Source organism: Tursiops truncatus, chromosome 1 (genome assembly GCF_011762595.2).
Source record: "Tursiops truncatus isolate mTurTru1 chromosome 1, mTurTru1.mat.Y, whole genome shotgun sequence".
Lineage (NCBI taxonomy): Eukaryota > Metazoa > Chordata > Mammalia > Artiodactyla > Delphinidae > Tursiops > Tursiops truncatus.
The window spans coordinates 26,137,878-26,150,812 of record NC_047034.1 but is presented as its reverse complement, the minus strand read 5'-3'; the positions used below and the strand labels follow the sequence as shown (position 1 = coordinate 26,150,812).

Here is a 12,935-nt window from a genome sequence, read left to right as displayed (position 1 = left end):
TTTACTAAATGTGACCACCAAATAAAATGGCATACCTAATCAGCAAAATATATAAAAATTATATGTTAAGGTAGGTTATTTCCTGTTCAAATTCACAAGTTTATAGTTTAAGATTAACGTTAAGGTACTTGGGGATGCTGGGTTTTGATTTTTTTCCTACCTCAACACTAGGGGACACATACTACATCCATCAGTACTGTAGGTCATTTCCAAATTCTTAAGGATTTACTTTTCAAACATCAAGATTAGTATGGATTAATAAAACAAATGTCACTTCAACAGGAGTTAGGTGGACAATGTAATTTTACTATGTCTTGTAAACATGTACCTGTAGTACTAAGTTAAGAACTGGGGATTAGAGCAGCCTAAGCACTGAACTGGCTGGATCTATTACCTGCATGTTTTAGCACAGAAGTTGTGCAATGACAAGGCCAAAAAAAGTCACATCTGAAAATTACCCAAGATAAAGGCTCTCCACATCACAAGGATATTGCAGTTTTACCTATTTTTTAGTTAAGGCAATTAATGATTTGAAGAAACCATGGTTTAACCTAATAAGTCCAAATTGCTGTTTAGAGATGAGGCAGTTGGTAAGTTTCTAATTCAAAGCACTAATTTAACAGTCCCTTAAAACTCACGCATAAGCAAGAGTTCCAATACATAAACTAAGCATTGCAACTTATTGCCAGGCCATTGCCATTAACATACACCCTTACTTTCATTAACTATTACTAAAATGTTAAAACCTAAACCCATTTTTATAAAGTCCAGAGCCCCAGAAATATGAACAATGACCAAGTCTAGATTCAAAACATTTCAATGTGTAAGAAGGAAATTATGGAAACTAATGATTTTAAGATGTGTTTTATGTCTAATACCAGCAACTACGACTTGGACTGAAGATACAAGTTTATGCCTTCCTTAGTAAGTTTATTCTGGTTTAGGCTTTTAAAAGCACATCAGAAATACCCTTACAGATCTTTACATGTGAAAGATGCCTATACCATTGCCTTATAAGCTATCAAAATGTTTCCTCATTTGTGCAATGGGATGGGTTATAAAAAACAATCCTAGGATAAAAGCCAATTTATATTAAGTAAAAGTTCATAGAAAAATGTCAATTTCCACAACTGAGGCGAATACAAAACAGTCTATCCATGAAAGTAAACTCCACAGGAGGTGAAAAAGAAATACTACCAAGTTACCTTTCCTCGAAAACAGTATTTTTTCAAGGAAAACTGTCTTTAAGAAGCTTTAAAATCTTGTGAGTGTTCAAGACATCTAGTTCCATATTTATTTTCAGACAGGATCCTAGGCAAATGACAGCTTATCGTTTCCTAGATTTAATATGGCTTCTTGTCACTTCAATGTCATATTGATTTGACTCATACTTCATTTTTAAGATTTCATCTTGCTGTTTGGGTATCAGGGCCAGAAGCTGGTCTCAGCCTTCTAGGTCTGAGCCAGAGCCAGCCACCAAAGGCTAGATAGGAGTAACAAGGCGTAAACTACCAGCAACAAAGAAAACTTTTTACAGTTCCAGTTACTTTATGATTTCTAACTTAAAGCACTTTCTGTTCTTTCCTGATTAATGTCTTAGTAACCAATCTAATCCAATTCTTGCTTCAGGATGATAGGTATTAAGTAACTATATGCAAAAGTTTCTAGTGAAAGCACCCCTTAAACCAAGAGCAATCTCACAGGTGAGTTTTCTCAGGGTATAATTGGGACATCTGTTCAGATAATTTTTGTTTATTCAGTGTTTTGCTTGCCATTGAGGGGAGGTAGGCAAGGGAAGGGGTGAACAATAAACCAAGTTTCTCATTTACAGATCTCGTTCTGCCAAACTTGGCATCAACTTTTTTTATTTGCTATATGGTGCACTCCCTCTTCTTAATTTCTTAAATACTCTCTAGGATTATGTCACTTCATACAAATGCAGGTGTTACTATTAATTCTGACCTTGAAACTGCTTCTTCAAACTTAACATTTTCCTGGGCATTTTTATCTATCCCATCTCTTCCCAAAATTTTCTGTGCTGCACAGGCATGACAGCCTACCAAATGTCACTTGGCCATCACTCTCCCACTGCGATGATTAGAATATGAATTCTTTAATAAGCAATTTTAAGCTAGAAGGTATATCCAAGATTTTTCAATAGCACCTAAACATTTAGGACACAAACACTGATTAGCAACAAACCTTACTCCCCCCCACCCCCCACATAAGTCTATACAACCCCAGTAATACTGATGTATACTGAAAAGCAGACTCATGCAAATGGTTGCTTGCATTAAGTTAATTGCTAGAAAGACAAAAGCCCCTGAGGCACTATCTTGTACTGTTAAGTATTCCTATGGTTAACTGTAGGGTTATAGGCCAAAAAATTCTCAACTGAACCTACACCATCATCTGAAACTCAACTCCAGCTCATCCTTTAGCAAGAAAATTCCTAGGAGTATAAATAGTTAAAAATCTGATTTTAAATGGCTAAAACAAAAATCTAAGCAGTCAAATATAAACAAACCTATACTTACCAGAAGCAACCTAAAACACCAATGAAACACTAAACTGATGTCAAGTTTTAGTTCTACAGTTTGACTCCTGATTCCTCACCTCACATGAGTGAGGGTCCTTTAGAAGATTAAGTGTTCTGTGCAAACCCAATAAAATTACAATTAGGGGATCTAATGTTATCACATAACTACAGTTAAGTTAGCAGTGTTGTGTAGTAGTGACTGGCTTGCATGATGGCTTCTAAAAGCATCTATTCCCAGAGTTTCATGTATTATACAGATGTATATATAATTATCAGTTGAGGACAGCCATTAGCATTTTGTAAAGATGATAAACTGAGTGTTAACTTCTCCCAGCCAGTACCTTTTCCCCTCATTAAATGTTAAAAGTCATCTGGGCGGGGAGGGGAAGGGAAGCATTCAACTTTACTTCATAATTTAAAAAGTCAATTGTCAGTACACATTTAAGTTTTTAAAACCTAAATGTTCCAAGTACAGAGAATAAGCTGTCCAGAAAGCACACACTTAAATTTTCTCCTCTTGGGAGTTTCATAAAGGGATTTTGAACCTTGATGGCGAGAATCCCAAAACGAGAGTAAAATGAATTCTTTTTATTGCAAACAAACGTCTAAATTAATTTCTCCACCCACTTTCTTTAGAAAGAAAAAGAAATCAGCAGGCTAAGGAGATACCCATTCAAGAACTGACATGATTAAAAATTAAGATATAAATGGGTGACTCACAATTTCATTAGCTTACAAAGATGGTGGAGTTAACTACTACAAGCACACTAGTTATACAGTATTTTGTGGGAGAAGGGCATACAGACATAGCTAACTTCATATAGATCCCATTAGACAACTGGATTTACAACAAGTTTTTTTAATAAGAAATGGGCAAAGCCAGCTTTCTTTTCAGAATCAAAATGCAGAACAAATGGAAAAATTATGGTATTTAACCTTCACAAGTTTGAGCCTCCACAAATAATGCAACCAAGTTTTACATTTTTAACAGCCCTTCTACATACACTCCATCTTCTCTATCTTAGTTCCAAATTTTATCTTCATTCCCAAATATGCCAATTGCATTGTTACTTAAAAAGAAAGAGCCTTCCCAGTTACTGTCAAAAACTACTATTTAGCTTACCCCTCCACTACTCAGCAAACTACAGAGAGGATGGAGTGTAATACGAGCAGTACAGAGTCTTATGCAATTCATGAGGACCACTTAGTCCTTACATGAATCTGGTTGCTAACATTTCTATTATATTGTGACAATAACTCCCGACTGTTATCTCTGAGAAATGGGGGGAGTAAATTCTTAATAAAAGACACCAGGTACAAAGCAACATTTTACTTTTGTTGTGATAAAAAAAAAAGTCACATTTTACAGATAAAATGTAGAACCCTGAAATACTGACACATTCTCTTATCGTGCACAATGCTGAGGTTCTCTTACGATTCACTTTAAAACTGCAATTAAAAATGTACAAAAAAGAAAAGAAAAAAAAAAATCAACCCACAAAGCTTCTAAAAAAGGAACCCGCAGGCACTTCCTCTTGTGGAATGTTTAAAAAGTTAGCCTACTAAAGAAAACAGTCGACTTCTTGTGAAGGTTTTGGAGAAATATGTATCAGTTCGTTTTATTTGGGTATTCAATAATATCCTTGGTGATAATGCTGACTCCATGGCTTCTGACCCCAGAATTGCTGTAAGAGAAAATTTTTTTTTTAAAGAAAAAACATCAATAAGCCACTCAAACTGCTTTTAGGAAATGACAATCTAATTCAGAGTAATTGCTGGAGACAAATTTATACCTGTCATACCTCTGATTTATCAAGCCAGATTTAGTTGGTATTAATATCCCATTATCAATACACATTACAAAAGGAAACACATTATGACTTGGTTAGTTTATACAATTAAAGCTAGCAGTAAAAAGAACCATATGTATTAAATACTATTTTATTTAAAATATTAAGTTACAGCAAACTCCAACCTATTTTGTCTTCAAAAGACATTATGGCTACAACTGCAACACAATTCACACCTTGCCCTGTAACACTTATAAACACTTCAATCCCTGGACAAGATCTTTTTTCAAGGTTGACTCTTACGAATTCAAGATACAATTAAATGTACAAAAAAGCACATAAGGAATTACTTACACCCTGCTGCCACTGGTTGTAGCCCTGAGATTGATTTTTGTAGCCACGATTGTTTCCTCGTCCTCTGAAGTTCTACAAAAAAGAAAAGAACCTTTAAAAAGAGCACAAGTTGTTAGGTTTGTATATGGGGCAGGGGGAGAAGAGGAGACACAGCCACAGAAATAGGTAAGATTGCCAGTCAGCCATTAACCTCTGAGCACTCTCTGCTGCGTTTGCTCTCAGGTGATTAACTTATTCGCTATGAGACATCACCTGACTTGTTGCTATAGTTAATGCACCTGAAAAATCAATATAAATGAAATTGACTCATTTTACCATCACTATGCATACATGCTGTGTTCCTAACTCTTTCTGAGGCTGCGCAACATATGCCTTTAACTTTCCAGACTAAACTATATAGAGAAACAGTGTATACAGGAATCTTAAATCATTACCTGGTTGTAGTTCCCTCTGTTAGGCATTCCACCTCTGTTGTAATTCCCTCTGTTTGAATAACCGCCTCGGCTGGGAAAAACAGGGCCACGAGGATATGGATAGCCAATTCCACCACTTCCGCCACCGCCACCACCTCTCTGTGGCATATTGCCCCTCCTATTATATCCACCACGGTTCCCAGGAGCTAAAACAAGAGACGTTTCATTTAACAGTGTGTTGTTACCTTCTTTACACACGACTTAGGGTTCTTCTGGACCATTCCTTTATTTTATGAAAAAAATGTTTAATTTAACCATTCAACATAACCTAGGTGTGTTTACCATCAAATCGCATGAAGTATTTTACTATGGTTACTAAGACAGCTAGGACATGAGGATCAAAAACTTCCTATGTTAAATTCAGCAGAAAAACATACAGACCCAAACTAGAAGATTACAGATTACCACTTGTTTCAACATTGAACCAAATAAATAATACTCAAAATTAACTTGCCTCCTCCTCTGAAATTTCCACCACGCATATTGAATCCACCGCGCCCTCTATGGCCACCACCTCTGTTAAACTGGTTCTTGCCACTCTTATTTTTATTGCTCTTCTTTGAGCCTGTGTTCTGCTTCTTTTCCGGTGGAAGAGCTTTTTTGCTTTCTTCCTTATATTGCTCCAAAAGTTTTTGGGCTTCCTCCTTCTGAAGTTCAACATACGTTATTTCATCAAAGCACTCAGCTACTTCTGGCAGAGTGAAGTTTCCTACAAAACATTAAATCGTATTAACCTACAAATCCACTACATACACATTCACAATCCTAGAGCCTACAACTCTCAAGCAGCTTAATTCCTGCAAAGCATACAATATCTATTCATGTTTTAATTACATTTTCTTAAACAAGTGAAGTACGCTCATTTACAGAGTTAACTCCTGAAACAGTATTACTGACACAAAATTTAAGTTCACAGATATAAATCACAGAAAGATATTTAACATAACAGTAGAAATAAATTTCATGCCTTTCATTTTGAGGACTGCATGTTCCGGTAGGTCTTTTCCCTCTACTTCTGCTTTCTTCTGTGTTCTTTGCTTATAGTCTTCATCTTTTGGGCAAACTACAACAGCTTTTCGTTGGAAGCCTGCAAACAGGCACATTTTTCTCCTCTGGGCAGCAGCAGACACATTTGTCTTTAAAAAAAAAAAAAAAGTTTATAACCCCAAACATTAATTCTATAATTATCAGTTACTTTTTTCAATCTCAAAGCTGCAGCTCACCTGATCCAAAATGAAATTTCTCTTCTTACGGGCAGCAATCTCAATAAACTTTCCAAGACACTGTGGAGCTCTCTGCAACAGCGTGTTTAGTTTCCCAGTATCTGCCATTTGCTTCTTAAAACCTGCCACCTATTTTTAAAAGTTAAAGTTTCAAAATTTAAATATTGCCTTTTCTCATTGCTACAGAAAAGGATATTTTATACTGTAACAACACCCAGTGGCTTCAATTCATTTTTAGCTACTGGATAATCCGAGTCCAAAACCTTCTATAGAAAAGAGAAGGAAGCCTAAGCTAGCCATTGGAAGGCAGTTTACCTTACAGGTAAAGAGCCTGCTTAAATAACCAGTTTAACTGCCCGAACTCCTATCTCTAAGATACTAACACAAAATGAATAAAGACAAAACCGTTACCCCGCATACCTTCTAGTCTTAAAAATGCTGAAATCATGCCCAATCTACTTACCATCATTTTATCCATTATGGTGTTTGTTCCAAGAATGTTGTATTTACCAGGATTTTCTGCTGCATGTTTAGTAACCCAGGTAGTTTTTCCAGCTCCTGGCAAGCCAATCATCATAACCACCTACAATGGAAAGAATTCTTTAAATATTTTTTTTTAATGCACAAAAGCTCAGTTTACATATCTGAACTTTAACATGTATGGCAGTTAGTAAATTAAACAGAGCAACCATCCAACTCTTCTAAATGTCATTTTTGCCAAGCAAAAGCAACCTTCAAAATTCTTTTTTTAAAGTGACTTACTTCACAATCTTTCTTCTCTTCAGGCCCCTTTGGTCCTCTAACTCGATCCTCCAAGGGGACATTCTGGATAAAAGTATAGTCTTCAGGTATTGGAAAATATGGCTTTTCCTTCTGACCAAAATTAAACTCAACCGCACAGTTGTGGCACAGAACATGCGGGAAGAGTGGTCGTCCAGCAAGAACTTCCTTACTGATTTTGAAGGCAATGCCAAGATCTTGTCCATTCTTTGCATAGGAGAGTTCTACTTCATCACTTTCAAAGTTCTGTTAATTGGAGAAAAAAATTAATGGGTTTTAATCTACTTCTTATAATACTTCTTTTAAAAAAAACTTCAAAATTCAAGTTAGGAGTGAAGCTTTATCCTGTAGAAAACATATTTAGGTTGTATGTTAAAGAGCTTTGGTAACATTTCGTTATATACAACTAGAACACCTATATCCACAAGCAGAAATTAATATTGCCCTAAAAGACTAGATTTTCGGATCAACTTCACATTAAGTAGTTTTCAGTCAAAATGAATTAGTATTGAAAACTGACAACAATATAATGTTAAAATACTCTTATCTACTAACTTGCTATTTATATGTAGAAATTTAGCTACGACTTACAACAAAACATGTAATCACATCATTTTCATCAAACTTCTCTCCATAATCTTCAGTCTCACAGCTGCATGTTTTTATTCCTTTTAGAGAATACCCATAAGAAAATTCTTCTTCACCTAAGAAAATAATTAACTTTCATGAAATCAGTTTCTCCAAAGTCCAATGACCCACGTACTTTTAACATCCCAGATGTAGGGTTTATACTAGATATAAAGTTAATGAGAGCTAGGTGGTTATATAACTAGCTGACAAATTGCATACCATGGATAATATTCTATTTCAACCATCAGTCATAAACCAAGTAACCACAAAGAAAGAAAAGCTAAAATTTAGCCAGTGTCCATGTTATTATTATTCATCTCTAAAAACAGGCAAAAAGTTTAGAATGCCTTCTAGTCTAATTACTGAAATCAAACCCTGAACACTCATGAGTACATAGATACTCAAATGGAAACTTTACCAAGCAACATTCCACTTGTGGTTAGTGACCAGCCAATCCGAACTTCGTGTATGTCAATATCTTTTGTATATAAATGCCTTACTGGGATCTTCTCTGTAACCTGGAAGTCAAATCATAAATGATTAAACTGTAAACGAAGGAAAATAAACCACTGAACCAACGCTGGTTTATTTCATTCGGGCAATGGGCTAATTTTTCTCCAGCTACAAAGTACAGAAAGATACCAACTCTACTCTACCCCCTAACATTCGCAAGAACTTCAACAACTGATGTAAGGGCTTTTAACTTGAAACGGAAAATGGTTAAGTACTTGATTAATTCACGTTTAGAAGAAAACATTGAAATTACATATTCTCAATACTCAAAACCAACTAAAGTATTCACTTAACATGCTTTTTCTCTGGAACAGAAACAGAAGCCTAACCAAATTTATTTTCAAACCCATGGTGGGCCTTTCAAGTGCCTGATAAAAAATGAACACCCTAAATAAAAATTAGGCTGGCTCTATATGGCAACTTCTAATATAACAAACATCCTAAACTGTTACAAATCATAGATTCCAAGTCCCACAAAAACTTGAAAAATTACAAGTTCCAATGACATCTAAGTGTCAGGGAAAAACTCACAAAGGTTCTTAAGGAAAAAAAGACATCATCACAAAATTGCATTTACCTTCATCTCAAAACAGACTTTGCCTTTTGACACACCATAGGATGCCCTTCCTCCAGCCCAAAGAAAAGCAAAACTCTCCATAGTAAGGGAAGAAGCACTGAGGCGATCTCTTGATATTTTAAAATGTAGATCACAATTATCTGCAATTATATCAAATACCATATTATTTCTTTTGATATCCAATACAAATGTATCTGCTATGTAGACAAAACTTTATTAAATTTTCCCATATTTCTTAATGTTGCATACATTTTTACAGATCATGCTGTTGTTCGAATTTTCAGTTCAAGCCCCGCTCCCACCAAGTCAATTCTTGCCAAATTATGAACTAGAGCATACACTACCTGTGCAACTAACAAATATCGAGGTTTAGTATGTGTATTTTAAGTATATAAAATAATCAAGACAATGTGACATTAATACATACCTGCTCTGCTCTTTACCTTGATTTAGAGGCAAGCAGTAGAGGATAGCAGGAAATCAAAGTGAAGCATGCCAGACCAGGTAGAATTTACCAGTGCCACAATAAAACTGAAGGGAGGCCATGATCACGTATTTTAAAATACGAGTATGAGCTGTTGATCCTGCACTTTACAGGGGCTCTAGATCTTAAATTGTTTGCTAAAACTTGTTAAGGCAGTTTCAATCTGCAAAATACAAACCTGGTCATCTAATGCTGTTACTACTACAGCATTTTAGGTCCCCTTTCCCCAGACTTGCCTGTTAATCAATAACAATGGGGGATTACACACTTTGGAATAATCCAAATCCAAAACGTCTTTAACCTAGCTACCTTTGGGTCACTGGCTCATTAGCATGCACCTTCTGAGTTCTCAGTCAAGGGAGCTGAAGTTGGAAAGCTACTGGTGATATGAAATTAAATCTACAGTTTGGAATTCTCCTTAAATTAGCTTTGTTCTTTTATTCCCGATCATCACTAACAGAATTTTCAATTCAACCAATTGTGTTTGAACCCAATAATGCACTTAAATTGATATCCCTAGGTGAGGAGCTAAAAGCCTTTTATAATAGTATTACCTTGCCAAATCATTGCTTCAGTATCTCGCCAATATTTAAGCAACTGAATTTAACGTAAAACATTCAACTACTCTTCCATGGGCAAGTCTTTAAAAAAAAAAAAAAAAACACAAACACTCCACTATCTCAACTATGCGGTAAAGCGTATGCAATAAGAAATCAAGACTTATATTTACACTGCCTTACACATCTAAATGAAAACCATATGTATTCCAAAACATGAGACTCTAAGCTTCAACTCCTTAATCTACAGGACAAGTTGACACTTTACCTCTAAGCAATTATTTCTACCCTTTGTTCTATCACAGAAAGAATTGTACTTTCTGATCACTACACCAAACGATTTTTTTTTTGTATTAGAAAAATTAGGAATCTGACAGCCAAGGCCCATTTAGAGGTTTGCAATACTTCCTCATACTCAATTGCAACCCAACTGGGTAAAGTAGCAGTATTTACAGCGCTGCCATTGATACCATTCGCTGCTGAAGAAAGCTAGTGGCCCAGTGATAGCCCACTGCTGCTGCCCCAGGTCTTTGGAAGAAATCAACTTAGCTTAAAGCAGCAGCTACTGAACTGGAATTGAGAACAAAAGAGCAGTTATTGAAAAAGTATTATTACAATCTTTTAGAATAGGGAATATAATGGCGTGCTAATGGAAAAGCCATTAATATTTAACTAAGCCCAAAGAGCTCACTTAACATAATCCCACAAAAAAATGACATTTATCGTAGAAGCCTAAATAGACAAGTTATAAGTAGTCTTACAAGTTTCCATTAGCTAGACAGTCAAATATTGGCATTAATTTCACATTCCTACAAATGAGAACTTTAAAGCCCTACCAAAAAACATCAAATTGTTAGCGCCTGTAAAATTATCAATACAACTACTGTACTAAATATTAAGTGACCAGAATCTGAATATAAGCCATCATCTTCCTACTTTTAAAACAGCTGTTTACACGTGTTAAGTTTTCTAATATTTTGTAACCAAAAACCACATTTGACAACTGGGGGAGGAACGGGGCAGAAACAGCTTCACTTACAAGTATCAAGACAAACAACTGTGTCGTCGAAGTGCTCATCTTCTTCTTCAACAGGTGGCTGAGGAGATTTGGCTCTGAAAGACAGAATTGTCTCCTGATACAGCTTTCCCCACCAAAGCACAAAGAACAGGTGACAAGTAACACTACGTTAACATCCTCTACCTGCTATACTTGTTCTCTTCAATGTACTCAAAATAGCCACGGCCATGATCTTCTCGAGGTCTTTTAACACCTCTCTTTTTATCTCCGCCTTTCTGTTCTGTTTTGCCGTCTCCTACAACACACGACACCCCTTTATAAGAGACCACGCCGCAACAAAACAAGCAAAAAAACCTATTCTGTTTTGACGCCCCAAAAAAGCTCGACTTTCCCCGTTCATTTTTTTAAGTGTTTTCTATCGACGACTCAAATGAGAATTCAAAGAAAAACCCGCTTGGAACTGGACTAGAATTAGTGACGCAGTCTAAGGACATTGCTAATTTCGCCAACCTACTCGAATATTCGAAAATGCTAATGAAAACTCAGCGCGGCCCAGGCCCGAAGCCCACGTGTATCCCAGAGAGAGTTCAGGAAGGGGGGAGGGGCCGAAGCGCCCCGCCCGCACTCCCCTCCCCCACCCGGGCCCGCGCTCCCCGCGGCCGCATTGTACTGCTCGCCGCTGGACCCACCCGGCCCCGCCCGCCGGAAGTGACGTCACGCCGAGCCCGGCGCGCCTTGCACAATACCGCGGCCCGGAGCCGCCACAGCGCGCTGCCGGGGCCCCGGGCCTCCCCTCCCCCCGAGACATGTGCCCGCACTGCGCGCACGCAGCACGGCGGCGCCACCGCGGCTCCTCCCCCTCCAGCGGCAGCTGCAGTCCCCCCCCCCCCCCACCCCGGCTCTCCAGCCACATAATGGAGGCGCTGCCGCCGCCGTCACACACCGAGCAGAGGCCTCACGTCTAATCCGGGATTCCCCCCCACCCCCTCGCAGGGGCCCCCGCCCCCCCCCGGGGGCTCCCTCCCGCGGCGGGGCTCCCTCCTCCCCCAGCGGGGCTCCGGCAGGCCTGGGCACGGTCCCCACCCCGCGCGGGCCTCCCGCCGCGCGCAACCAACCACGCAGCACTCACCCGCCGCCGGAGCCCCGGGGCGACCGCCGCCTCCGCCGCCTTCCGCCTTCTTCTTACCTCCCGCCTGCTGCTGGCCCTGCCTCGCCCCGGGCGGCGCCACCGTCACCGCGAACAGCGACGTGGGGCCGCTGCTCTTCCCCGCGGCCTCCTTGGCGGCCCCGCGCTGCTGCTGGGGCTGTTGCTGCGGCGCCGCCGGCGGTTGAGGCTGCTGCTCCCCGTGCCCGTTCTCGTCGCCCGCGGCTTCCTCCTCGTCTCCGAGCTCATCCTCCCCTTCCTGGAAGCCCTGGTCGTCGCCGTTCTCGTCCTCCGAGGCGGCTTCCTCCTCCTCCATCGGGCCCGAGTCGGCCGCCCCCGCGGCGCCGTTCTCCTCCCCGAGCTCCATCTGGTCGCCATCCAGGGCGGCTATCCCTTCCTCCTCCTCCTCCTCTTCCTCCTCGTCGTCATCGCCGCCTGCCGCGGCCTCCTGCTCGAGGCCTGCTCCCGAGCGCCCGGCGGAATCCCCGCCCAGGTCTAGGCTGCCGTTCCCGGGCTCCATGGCGGGGCGGCCCCCGGCCTCCTCGTCGTCCAGCGCGGCCTGGAGACGCTCCATGAGCTCGGCCTTGAGGCCCTTGTCGGACAGGCGCCGCTTCTTGAGCTCCTCCTTCAGCTCCGACACCTTCAGCTTTTTCACATTAACAGGCGAGGAACTCATGGTGAGGCCCCGATTCACCGCTAGGCGCTGGCTCAAACTCGGCTCCGCTCACTCGGCCACTGGCGGCGGCTGAGGCTGCTCCTCGGCCCAGGCGGCGGCTGCGGCTGCGGCTGGAGCTGGGTTGCTGCTGCAGAGCGGATCCGCCTGGTGTCGAACGGCGCCAATTCCTTTCACCGA

At 40.1% G+C, this 12,935-nt stretch overlaps 1 protein-coding gene across 2 annotated transcripts; it reads right to left on the bottom strand.

Annotated features, from left to right (window-relative positions):
• Positions 1–3,854: 3,854 nt before the first annotated feature.
• HNRNPU (heterogeneous nuclear ribonucleoprotein U) lies at positions 3,855–12,899 on the bottom strand. 2 transcript variants are annotated; one of them, XM_019920394.3, is made up of 14 exons: positions 12,068–12,899; positions 11,122–11,233; positions 10,960–11,033; positions 8,880–9,019; positions 8,208–8,307; positions 7,751–7,863; positions 7,142–7,405; positions 6,843–6,962; positions 6,380–6,508; positions 6,124–6,292; positions 5,611–5,865; positions 5,118–5,302; positions 4,684–4,755; positions 3,855–4,224 (listed from the first exon to the last, which is right to left on the bottom strand). In XM_019920394.3, the coding sequence occupies exons 1-14, from the start codon at positions 12,756–12,758 to the stop codon at positions 4,171–4,173; spliced, it is 2,478 nt and encodes an 825-aa protein (XP_019775953.1). In that variant the 5' UTR covers positions 12,759–12,899; the 3' UTR covers positions 3,855–4,170. The 2 variants fall into 2 exon arrangements, with proteins under 2 accessions (XP_019775953.1, XP_019775954.1); XM_019920395.3 differs by having other exon boundaries at positions 12,125–12,899.
• Between the last annotated feature and the right edge of the window lie 36 nt (positions 12,900–12,935).

Excerpts from the sequence above, each read along its gene's own strand:
- HNRNPU (XM_019920394.3), bottom strand. The coding sequence starts at position 12,758 with ATGAGTTCCTCGCCTGTTAATGTGAAAAAGCTGAAGGTGTCGGAGCTG. Across the intron at positions 5,303-5,610 it reads TGGAAATTTCAGAGGAGGAG|CTCCTGGGAACCGTGGTGGA; the intron begins GCAAGTTAATTT and ends CTCTTGTTTTAG. Across the intron at positions 4,225-4,683 it reads ACAACCAGTGGCAGCAGGGT|CAATTCTGGGGTCAGAAGCC; the intron begins GTAAGTAATTCC and ends TTTCTCTTACAG.